The sequence below is a fragment of the Entelurus aequoreus genome, linkage group LG13, assembly GCF_033978785.1.
Source record: "Entelurus aequoreus isolate RoL-2023_Sb linkage group LG13, RoL_Eaeq_v1.1, whole genome shotgun sequence".
In the NCBI taxonomy this organism is placed as follows: domain Eukaryota; kingdom Metazoa; phylum Chordata; class Actinopteri; order Syngnathiformes; family Syngnathidae; genus Entelurus; species Entelurus aequoreus.
The window spans coordinates 43140429-43153327 of record NC_084743.1 but is presented as its reverse complement, the minus strand read 5'-3'; the positions used below and the strand labels follow the sequence as shown (position 1 = coordinate 43153327).

Genomic DNA, 12899 nt, shown 5'->3' with positions numbered 1-12899 from the left:
AATTATATTCCCACTGTCATGTGATCACTTCTCAATAGTTACATTAGGGTGTGTATGTGTGTGAGTGTGTGTGTTGACGGGAGTTGCACGGGGAACATGGGTTTGGTAATCAATACACTATTTTTATTTTCTATGTTTTGTCCTGTCCAGCTTCTCAGGCAAATCATATTGTTGATGTAGATGCCCATATCTGCTGGAAAAAATTTACTTTACAGAAGAGAAGTGTGGGGTACTTCTCTTGTTGCCTTATTTGTATTTGACTTTATTAAATGGATTTATATTATTATTTGGTGCAGCCAAATTGCAGCAGGAGGGGATAGCAAACTATATTGCAATCGCTCATCCACAGTTACATTTCACAAACTTTCACAACAGCAAGTAGTACTAAAAAGAGTCCAAAATAATCGACAAAGTCAAAATGAAGACGTTTCATTTAATTAACCCGATCGCTCTTCAGATGCAACAGAGACCAGATAAAATTAAGAAAAACGAAATTGTGGAATACTGATGGTGGAAGCTGCCACGCAAGGCGCTAACCACGACCCATCAGGAGCAAGAGAACATTACTAATATTAGCATGTACTATATCAGTGGTTTTCAAACTTTTTTTTACCAAGTACCACCTTAAAAAAACGACCAACATTAAAATACAGTAGCGTTGTAGGCCTATGTATTTATTAAAAACAAGGCAGTGGTTTAATTTAACAAGTATATTTGATATTTTTGGCCAATGTAACATTACACACAGTTTGAACAGTAACACTGTGTTTTGAATATAGGAAAATAAAACACCGTACTTTAATCAAGTTATTCTTTGGCGTACCACAGTTTGACAATCACTGTACTATATACAAAACTATGTCCGTGCTATTTAATGTTTAGTTGTACTATTTTATGGCATGTGGTAAATGTTTACGACGAGGTGGAGAGGTGCACGGCTGCATCGTATTTAGCAGTGTTTCTTAAAATGTTGTCTTTCTCATGTAGACATTGTAAGAGTTTTATGTGTTATACCTGTGAGGATGAGCCACTGGTGAGGGTCCAGCTGCAGCCAACAGAAATGTGGTTGAGGGCCCAGACTTTGAGGAGAGGCTTATCTGGCTGGACACCAGCAGTCTGGTGATGAGACAAGGCGGTGGGGCTGTCACCGACATTGGTGTGAGCCCACACAGCCACCTCATACATTGTCCCTGCAGTCAGGTTCGTAACTGGAATCGAAAAAAAAGGTCAACGTGAAAAAAATAACATTCATAGCCAGGTTTCAGGTGATTACAATTATACCCCATGTAAAAAAATAAAGACATGAAGTACCTCTGAGGATCTTCTCCTTGACTGTGTAGTTCTTGCTCTCCCTCATGTGAGTGTCAAACTGCCAGGACAAGATTACGATGTACTGCTTCACCTTAAGAATATACAAAAAGTTAGTTTTTGCTGGGACAAAAGTCTGAACCATATTCTATAAAGACAATTCACCTACTTCATACTGGGAATTGAGGCTAAATGAAAGGCTCATGGACGCTACGGTGATGCTGTCAGTGATTACAGACGGAGGCGGCAAAGCTGCAGCAGGGCAAACAAGTCAAATCGTACACCAAATTAAGGAAACACAACCTGCAATATGCACAAACCAGCAGTAGGGGGCAGTGTAGAACCATTTATGATTGGTTGTGTGTGCTACTGTGTATGTGTGTGCTACTGTGAATGTGTGTGCTACTGTGAATGTGTGTGTTGTGTGCATGAAATCCCACCTTTCAAAGGAGTAATGGATTTAACCTCACTCCAGTTCCCCATACCTCGACTGGTCACAGCTGCCACCTGGAGAAAATATCACAGCACTGACGAGGAGGATATCTTCTATGTACAATAATAAAATATGCATATTATTTCATAAAGGAGGTCTTCAGTTTAGGTACCAGTTGTAGTGTAAGAGTTGTAGCCTAAGTCAGGACTTGTACCAAATTGTAACATAAATTACATTTATGTTACTCACACTGGACATAGATCTTATAAATTATACGTAAAATACAGTCATTAAAAGATAAAATACAAAAATGTAATCAAACAGTAATAAAAACATAAATCCCTACTTTTATCTCACTACACTGCTTAATTATCGCTATATATTTAATAGGAGCATATCGTTTCACATGTTCAAAGATACCGGTACAATCTTTATCCTGGATGAGGCATTTGAGCGGCTATTACTGGGCATGCAGCCAATGTTGGTCGCCGTTTCTACATTTTGTGAGCATTTTAGGATGTATAATTTCTATTGGGAGACCTAATGAAGGGAAAAACGTTAACTAAAAAGAACGAAAATGGCATTCTTCCTCAGTGTAGCAACACTCAACAACATATTTTTCGTATTTTATCAATGTATTATTCCACATTTTAATTTTGTAATATTCCTAATTTATGGGAATGTGTATGTAATACAAGAACCATCTCCATTATTGGGCAGTGACATGAGGTATTTGTGTGTCTGTCTTACCCGGAACTTGTACTGAGTGTCTGGCTGCAGCTCCTTCACCTCCGTGTTGGTGGTGGTACTACTCTGTGACGTCCACTCAACCGCCGTTTGTTCGCCGTATTCAGTCTGACAAGCAGGAAATAAAAAAAGACAAAGATATTTAATTGACATTGTGGAACTGACACAGTACTCCTTAATTATTTAGACATTTCTTTTTTCCATATGTGAGTTTCTATGGTTTCAGATTTGGAGGTGCTGATTCTCATCCTATAGGTTTTACACTCAGCTGCGAGGTGCCCAGGTAAACGCTGAAGGTCACAGCTTGATGAAGCCATCTAGACTTGTGATTCCCAACCACAAGTAGTGTGCTGTGAGAGATCATCAGGTGCGCTGCAGGATATTATCTACTTTTACTTTATTAATCCGAAAATAATGATTGGTTTACAGCAGGGAAGGGATTCATATGGCCCCATTCCTGGATGGATCTTGTGTGAGAGGATGAGGATGGTAAATCATTTTGCAATGTAGTCTGCTGAAAATGATGGAAAGTGTCACTCTACACAGCACTGTGGTCAAAGTGTAAATGCCACAGAACACATTTTAAGATATTCAACACTCTGCTGCCATCTGACAGCTAAAGTGGATAGTACACCCCCCAATGTGTCACGTTTCATGTGTCAGGTAAACCGTGACGAATGGGGCCATATGAATCCCATTCCTACTGTACTCCAAACTATGTAAGTGTTTAATTTAACAGACCCAAATTTCAGATTAGGTAAATACATTTCCGAATATATTGAGATGATATCATCACTATTTTAGTATATATACGTTTTGTTAGGAGATTTGCCCTGAGATTTTTCAAATGCAAAATATGTGCCATGACTCAATAAAGGGTTTTCTAATAACTATTATTCCATGAAAAAAATCCCCCATCACATCATTTTTTCTCGTATTTGTCTGTAAATGTGGCTCCTATAGCAAAGTAATTTCCTGTAAAAAATCAAACAAGTATCCATCATATCTCTAACAATGTAATTAAAATAAGATTGTTGGTGTTTTTTTTACACATTCGTCTGTTTTCTTCTTTAGTGTTACTGGAAACACCGGTTTAAAACTTTATTGAGGAAAATAAACTCACAATATACTCTCTAACAAGGCCGTTTCCTTTGTCAGGAGGACTCCAGGAAAGATCCACTGTCCCGTCCTTACTGTTATCACAAGACAGCTGCAGGTTCCTGGGAGGTCCAGGCACTGCAAGACATGCGAATAGAAAGAACCATTTAGGATTCACACTTCCCAACTAACCACTCACCAGTTAGAAATACAATTTTGAAAATCCTATTTTAACAAGCACCCTATACAAGGAAGCTGTTTTTGAAAACAAAAAAAGTCCGAAAATGAATACAAATGCAGATAATGCATATTAAATATTAGCACAAAAGTAGTCATTACAATACCAACATTATAATAGTCTTAATAACACAATATGTCAGTTGGGGAAGACTCACATCCCTCTGGCGTCCTGACTGTGATGATTTCGTTTGTATTGTGCAGCTTGCTGAGGCACAATGTGAGCACCTTAATTTGGTAGGTGGTGTCTGGTCTCAGGGCAGTTAGTTTGTAGCTGGTCTTGTTGCTGTGAGTGTCCAAGACGGTCCACTGCTGGGTGCCTACAAGCCTAAAGTCGGGAAAAAAAGTAAATTTTGTACATTGTTCCTGTGACAAAAATATAGACAATCTCGATTGTGTTATGGTGGGGTTAATGTAAGAAACAGACAGAATATTTTTTTCAATAAAGGCTATACATTAATTTGTATTAAACATATAATCAGTAGACACAGTCAAAACTTCATGACGGGATTGTGCTATTTCCGATAAAGGGTGAAATTATGCTTAGGATGAGTAATTCACAGTAGGAGAAGACAGGTGATATCAATACCAGGGTAGTGGTAGTATCAATGTGATAAGATCGATATTTTCAAATACTGTTTATTTTCACAGCTATCTGTGGTTTTTTTTAACAAGCTATTCTGCAGTATACTATTCAAATACATCTACAGGACCGACTATTTACTTCAGTCTCCCTATGTCCACACCTCTTCCTAGCATCACAGTTTAAATTCCATTAAGTGTTCATCCTCTTACTCCATCAGTTATAAAAATCCACTCACTTTTATAATACAGTGTTTCTACAGGTTTCACAGCACATCTAATTAATTATTTTTAATGGACATTTCGTATGTAAACTATATTGTCCAATACAGTCTATGATCTTGTCTAACAAAGCTAGTATGTTGGTGTGATGGTGCTTCGCTCCTAGTGTAATGCTTAGCAGCAATGACACATCGACATATAGTCTAACGGGAGAAATGAATGCCCGTTAGCCTATATGTCGTTGTGTATTCGAACTGACAGGGAAAAATATATTTTCGACAAATAAAACCTATGTGGATATTGGTAGTGTCAGTGCCTATTTCGTTCTGAATATACTGATATGCTGAGGAAATGAGTTCTAACATTAGTCCGGCTGTCATCATGGCAATGTGAAACGTATGGAGACAGCCAAATCACATGATAAAATAATTCCTCATTCGTGTAGCCTATATAGGCATACCTCGCTAAAATGTCTCCTCTTTATTTTGGGGCGTACATTAGGCTGCTAAGCATGCTATACTTATTTTCACCAGTATAACCATTTATAGAATTAGTTGTAGTTTGTTTTAGTCTTCGTTTTCTGATATTACTGACAATAACCATATGATTGCCGTTTGTTGTGATATTGTACACAGGTATGACGTACTTCTTCTTGAAAATAGCCTAATTTCTGTGTAAAATGTGTTGGTTAGAGATTTGTTATAAAAATTAAAAAAATAAAAAAATATATTAAAAAAAAGAGATTTGTTATTGACAAAACGCTTGTCTATTCAGCTATTATGGTCCCAGCATCTCAACCCTTAGTAAGAGGCAGTGGAAGTTTGAAATTCCTTGGAGTCGCCCAGTCGATCGAGCTGGATTCGGCTGCGTATCTGGCAACATCAGTCAGGGCGAGGGGGGGGGGGGGGGCTACAGAATTTTGACTGTGATTGCAGTACTATTTCTGGCCACATTATTACATATGGAACCTTCAAGGCCTTAATTTTCGCAAAATCTGTTGAATGACTTTTAATGCTTTTTAATGAACCGCGAAAACCCTGTAATAAAAATAAAAACTCCCAATTCACCAGCTGACTAATGTTTAAAAATGTAATTTATTTATTAACATCGGATCACTTTCAATTAAAGCAGTGTTAGTCAAGGAACTGATTTCCAACTACTGCATAACATTGATTTATTTTGTCTAACTGAGACCTGGCTATAAATCCTGATAAATGTGTAATCTTAAACAAATCAACTCTTCCTACTCATGTTCCTGTCACTTTGGCATATAAACTGGCAGTGCAGGAGAAGTTACAGCTATGGTATTTTGAACTCAACTTTATTGGAATATCCAAAACCGAAACCTTATTCTTCGTTTCTCACATCCAGCCCAGAGGGGACAAAAGCATATACAGACGTAGTCTCAAGTTTGCATACACTTGTAAAGAACATAATGGCATGGCTGTCTTGAGTTTCCAATCATTTCTACAACTCTTAGTTTTTTGTGATAGAGTGATTGGAGCACATACTTGTTGGTCACAAAAAACATTCATGAAGTTTGGTCCTTTTATGAATTTATTATGGGTCTACTGAAAATGTGACCAAATCTGCTGGGTCAAAAGTATACATACAGCAATGTTAATATTTGGTTACATGTCCCTTGGCAAGTTTCACTGCAATAAGGCGCTTTTGGTAGCCATCCACAAGCTTCTGGCAAGCTTCTGCTTGAATTTTTGACAACTCCTCTTGACAAAATTGGTGCAGTTCAGCTAAATGTGTTGGTTTTCTGACATGGATTTGTTTCTTCAGCAATGTCCACACGTTTAAGTCAGGACTTTGGGAAGGCCATTCTAAAATCTTAATTCTAGCCTGATTTAGCCATTCCTTTACCACTTTTGTTGTGTGTTTGGGGTCATTGTCCTGTTGGATCACCCAACTGCGCCCAAGACCCAACCTCCGGGCTGATGATTTTAGGTTGTCCTGAAGAATTTGGAGGTAACCCCAAACACACGTCAAAAGTGGTATACATACATTGCTTTATGTATACTTTTGACCCAGCAGATTTGGTCACATTTTTAGTAGACCCATAATAAATTCATAAAAGAACCAAACTTCACGAATAGTTTTTTGTTCTCCAATCACTCTATCACAAAAAACTAAAGAGTTGTAGAAATTCTTGGAAACTCAAGACAGCCATGCCATTATGTTCTTTACAAGTGTATGCAAACTTTCGACCATGACTGTATTATTTGTCATTTTGTACCACCCTCCAGGCCCTTAACCTAACTTTGAGTATTTACCAAGGTGAAAACTAATTATTGTACAAAATATTGTTATAAGCATGCGGATAGAAAAGAATAACCATTATTTTGCCATTCAGAAATTGAACATACAATAGCAGTACACATTTGGAATGAAATGTTGGTGCATTTACTCGTCCACAGACTGATATAATTTAACAATAATAACACTTCTAAAATACCTGTATATATTTTACAATGGAAACCTCTAAGTGTACTAACAGAATATAAAAAAGGTTACCTGTGTTTTTTTCTATCATGATGAAAACCAAACAACCAGGGTGTGACCTAAAGGTCGAGGACGGTGCAGACTCACCTGTAGTTGATCATGTAATAGAAGGAGTTCAGGGGAACATTTTTCGCATGAGACCATGTTAGAGTAATGGCACCCATGAAGTCTGGAGTCCATCGAAGGTTTTGGACTTTATAAGCCAAGGTATCCTCTGGGAAGAAAGAATGTTGATGATTGAATAATTATATGAGCAATTACAACATTTGCAACAGCTTTTGATAAAAAGGAAACACATCTTAGACTGTTTGGGAAAAGTGGTCTAAAAACCTATACATGGAGAATTTTTTATCTTCTTTAAACAATATGTTTTGTATTGTAACTGCTGTCTAATACTTTGATGTACAGTATAGCACAGACATGGGTAGCTGAGGTTACTTGAATGCAACACAAAACCTTGATAGCCACCCTCCAGCAGCAATAGCTCACTATTTTTGGATGCTCATTTCAGAAAGTAAAAAGGCATCTATTATATAGGTTCATTATACATTTTTCTTGCAATGTTGATGACTATGGCTTACAGATAGTGAAATTCAGGTTCTCAAAAAATGTAATATGCATAAGATCAATAAAAAAAAGGACATTAAAACAATAATTTCTATTCACTCAATGGTTGGGCCTACTTTTGCATGAATTACTGTACTGCATAATCATGGCATGGAGGCAATCCGCCTGTTGCACTGCTCAGGTGTAATGGAAACCCTGGTTACTTTGATAGTTGCCTTCAGGTGTTCTGCGTGGTTGGGTCTGGTATTTTATCTTCCTTTTATTAATAGCATATAGATTCTCAATGGGCCCCATAAATGACATGGCGGGCCACATTATTTGAGGCCAGGGGCCTTACATTTTGACATCTGTGCATAAAATAATTAAATGTGGGGATAATTTCATAAAGCTTTACAAAGAAGATCAATATTAAACGTGGACCTTGGTGTACATACAAGTTCCATTCCTATAATGGTGATGTAAGTCGTAACCATGAAACATTGAACTTGAGGACCACCTGTAAACAACATTGTATGAATTGTACAGGTGTATGAACATACAAGTACCTCTAAAAGTTTGAATAATATGAATTCAATATATGTCATCATTCATTTTACAAAGTGAAACCCATATTATATGTGGGCTGCAGTGGCATTGTGTGGGTCTTGTTGATTCTCAGTCTTGTACGTTGAATTTTGATAGAAAAATATATTGCATGCAATTGCATATGTTCTACAGTTTAATATTTTGTAATCATGCAACAAAATGTTCCAAGCATAATTTTTTTGTTATCAAAAATACTTAAAATATCTGCTCTTTACCTTGACTTAATGATTTCAAAGCAAGTTATCAATCAATCTGTTAGTAAAATAATATTATAAATAAAAACAATTGTATATTTAAATTGTGTAACGAGCCTGTTACATGTTTATATACATATACAGTATATTCACTGTTACAGTTTTCTGATGGAAGCCATAATTGTGATGTGGCCCTCAATAAAAACAGGTTTGACAGTTTTATGCAACAATATAAACATACGGGTGCAGTTGTCCTCATCGCTGTGGTCCGAACAGTCCAGAAATCCGTCACATCGATCTTGGACCATCAGACAGGCTTCCCCATCAACACAGAGGGTTCCATTTTCGCAAAACAGCGGCTTGTGAGTAGCTGTAGAGAGAGTAGAAGTTGTTGATGTTGTCAGACTTTTTATTTATTTGAAGCAGACTATAATATATAAAAAAGGATAGCCACATGGATCGCTCTTTGCTCTTGTAATTCACATTGCATTATAATGATCCAGCTGAACTGAACAGGGTGTAGTTACAAAACAGTCCAGGAGGTGGCATTGTTAGTTACTCTGCATAATCACAGCACTTGAACTACCCTTCCCTTTCCTTCTACCATAGAGCAACTTCACTAAAGTGGCAAATAAACTAAAATTCTTACTACATACTAGTAATAGTATCAAAGGTTAGATGGAAGGGTGACTTAAGTGGACACAGCAGCCCCTTTCTCTTCCCTTATGGGTTTACATATTTTTTTGTAAACCCACATCTTTGCTTTCACCAAAAGGTGTATATTGTCAGAAGTGGCTGTTAGACATTGGCAGCAGTTTTTTATTTACAGACTTTAACTACAGAAGCTATATATCCTGAGGCCGCCCACCTCAACCTGTAGTTGGTATGTGATCGATTCCAAACAAATACAGGTTTTTATGATATTTTGGATCCTCTTTAGGCAGCAATGCAACCTCAGCATTACACAGAATGTTTGTATTTCTCTTAAACAAGAATACACATTTTAACTACGTATATACTGTACACTTAATTCGACCTCCCTCGAATTGAACGATTCACAATTTAATTTGTTTTAATCAGCCCTCTGAGTCCCTCTATAGCAGCTATAAAATTTTAAAACAATGTTGCTGAATAAACGATTTGTCAAATTTTTATTTTTATTTTTGACCGTACAAAATGTTGACAAATACGTAGAATGGAGGATTCTCATCTGTCCATCGACTGTCTCATCTGTCCATCGTCTGCAAGCACTGATCCTATAGCCGTGTGTGGAACTGTCAATGTGCACGTCCTTCTGACACGTGCTAAATAAAACGCAAAATAGTGCTTGCAAAACGGTGATGAGTGTGATAAATCACATTGTGCGTGCTAGATAATTATATTTGCATTTTCCCCTCCCAGTATTGTGGCCGTTTTGATGATCAGCATATATTTTGCACATTAATCAAGACAAAGACACAAAATGGATTACACGCCTTATTCGGCTCACTTAACAGACACAATCCACTTTACACACGTTTAGTAGATCAGCTTTACGTGTGCTATCAGGTTTGCGTGAACTAAAACACGTGCAAATCAGGCTCATTGACTTTGGGGTCTGTGTAATTTCACTGACAAATAATTGTCATAATAGTTTTCCACCATTTTTCCGAAGGAAAAACGAGACAGTAACTGATTATATCAAGTGTATTTGATGTTTCCACTGCGATCCCATATTGCATGTTGCAATATTGTGACAAGTTAAATGCGATGTCCACGCCTGGGTAAAAGACAAGAGTAGACATATTGACCCATTTGACATTGGATGCTGTAGACAAAACACTGAGATTATTGTGAACGATTGAGCGATTGTCAATGGTAAAACAAAAGCAACTTGAAGCTGCATCTGCAGGCGAGTCATCCTGACAAGTGAAGCGAAGAATATTGATTACATCATACAGTAGCCATATTGTCATATTATTCACATAATATTATTAATCAACATATGAACATTTTTTTATATGAAAATATTTTTGACCAAATGACATTCATAAAAAGCAAATCTATTTTTTGTTTTTTCTGTCAGCTTACTGTAATTGGGTACTTTTTATTGATAAAAAAGACCACAGTGGAACAAAACTTGATTGTTGGCTAAATAAACCAAGGATCTAATTTTGGACTTTAAGAAGAGTAGAGAAGGTGATCACAACCCCATTCGATCCCGTCAATGGGACGGCGGTGGAGAGGGTTCCCAGCTTTAAGTTCTTAGAAACCCACATATCAGAGGATTTGTCCTGAAACATCAACACCTCCAGCCTTGTCAAGAAGGCCCAACAGCGCCTTTTCTTCTTGAGGATTCTCAAGAAAAATCACATGTCAAATGAAAGCATTTTAACAAAGTGCATCTGAACCTGGTATGGGCGGAGCGAAAATCACTACAGCAGGTGGTGAAAACTGCCCAGTGCATCATCAGGACTCCACTCACTGCCTTTGAAACCATTTGATGCAAACGCTCTCTGCGCAGGGCTCTTAACATTGTGAAGGACTCCTCTTATCCTGCACAAAAACGTTTTAGCCTTCCGCCGCTACAGGAGCCTCCGGGCCAGGACCAACAGGCTAAGAGACAGTTTATTTCACAGAGCAGTAACACTCTTAAACTCGTACCCACATTTTGCACTAAACTATACTTTTTATATAAAAAAAAAGGGCAACAGCGGAGGATTTTAGCATGCATGCAGTCTGCCCCACAACAAGAGGATTAAAAAAAAGAAGGAATTTACTGACTAAAACTTTGGACTACACCTGAATAGAAATGGTAGACTCAAACAAAGCTCTTTGGGTTAGCCTTTTACTATGTGTGGAGATATCCGCTGACGTAACAAAAGGCAAAATACATCACTAATATCACCTCCATGCCTTCATAATTTAATTACAAATTTTGGGGACCGATGTGGATCCCAAATACACAAAAACATCACATGACAACCTCTGAGGAAGGCAACAGCTGTAGCCGAAACCGTCAGGTACGGAAATAAACACAGGTCTGGCGATAAGAATAACAAAATTGCATAATTTTTCGAAGACCTAATGAATCTCTTTGGATTACACAAAAACAAGTACAAACAGGCAAGACAAGTTGGTTTCGCATGGGTTGTATTCACCTGATGTTACGTTTATTATGTGAATCTTGAAGAGGTGGGCCAGCGAGCGTCTGTTGTCATAGCATTTTGGGCATCATTGTGCCTTTCTTGAAGAAAAATGCCCCATGTTAGCACTGTTTTAGGCTGTTGAAATTGTTCAAAACGCAAAAAGGGTAAAAGTTTCTTTAGAATTCCTCAAGAGGTAATCAGAAAGGGCAAAAGAGTGCAACATTTTACGAAAAACGACGAGAAAAGCAAGGGAGCAGATTGTGTCGAAGAACGCACAAGTTTGTTTAATATAATTATATACTTTTTTAGTACAAACCCCGTTTCCATATGAGTTGGGAAATTGTGTTAGATGTAAATATAAATGGAATACAATGATTTGCAAATCATTTTCAACCCATATTCAGTTGAATATGCTACAAAGACAACATATTTGATGTTCAAACTGATAATCTTTTTTTTTTTGCAAATAATCATTAACTTTAGAATTTGATGCCAGCAACACGTGACAAAGAAGTTGGGAAAGGTGGCAATAAATACTGATAAAGTTGAGGAATGCTCATCAAACACTTATTTGGAACATCCCACGGGTGAACAGGCAAATTGGGAACAGGTGGGTGCCATGATTGGGTATAAAAGTAGATTCCATGAAATGCTCAGTCATTCACAAACAAGGATGGGGCGAGTGTCACCACTTTGTCAACAAATGCGTGAGCAAATTGTTGAACCGTTTCAGAAAAACCTTTCTCAACCAGCTATTGCAAGGAATTTAGGGATTTTACCATCTACGGTCCGTAATATCATCAAAGGGTTCAGAGAATCTGGAGAAATCACTGCACGTAAGCAGCTAAGCCTGTGACCTTCGATCCCTCAGGTTGTACTGCATCAACAAGTGACATCAGTGTGTAAAGGATATCACCACATGGGCTCAGGAACACTTCAAAAACCCACTGTCAGTAACTACAGTTGGTCGCTACATCTGTAAGTGCAAGTTAAAACTCTCCTATGCAAGGCGAAAACCGTTTATCAACAACACCCAGAAACGCCGTCGGCTTCGCTGGGCCTGAGCTCATCTAATATGGACTGATACAAAGTGGAAAAGTGTTCTGTGGTCTGACGAGTCCACATTTCAAATTGTTTTTGGAAACTGTGGACGTCATGTCCTACGGACCAAAGAGGAAAAGAACCATCCAGATTGTTATAGGCGCAAAGTGTAAAAGCCAGCATCTGTGATGGTATGGGGGTGTATTAGTGCCCAAGACATGGATAACTTACACATCTGTGAAGGCA

The 12899-nt window shown here is 37.7% G+C and overlaps 1 protein-coding gene across 1 annotated transcript in view; it reads right to left on the bottom strand.

The window, feature by feature from the left end:
• LOC133663425 (sortilin-related receptor-like) overlaps positions 1-12899 on the bottom strand; it is a 169956-nt gene that overhangs the window by 21801 nt on the left and 135256 nt on the right. Inside the window, exons 33-41 of the mRNA XM_062067886.1 lie at positions 8726-8854; positions 7226-7352; positions 3982-4151; positions 3612-3724; positions 2492-2596; positions 1749-1815; positions 1478-1560; positions 1312-1402; positions 1015-1208 (exon numbers count right to left, since the gene is read on the bottom strand). Coding sequence (XP_061923870.1) covers positions 1015-1208; positions 1312-1402; positions 1478-1560; positions 1749-1815; positions 2492-2596; positions 3612-3724; positions 3982-4151; positions 7226-7352; positions 8726-8854 — 1079 coding nt within the window. The remainder of the gene's footprint in view (positions 1-1014; positions 1209-1311; positions 1403-1477; positions 1561-1748; positions 1816-2491; positions 2597-3611; positions 3725-3981; positions 4152-7225; positions 7353-8725; positions 8855-12899) is intronic.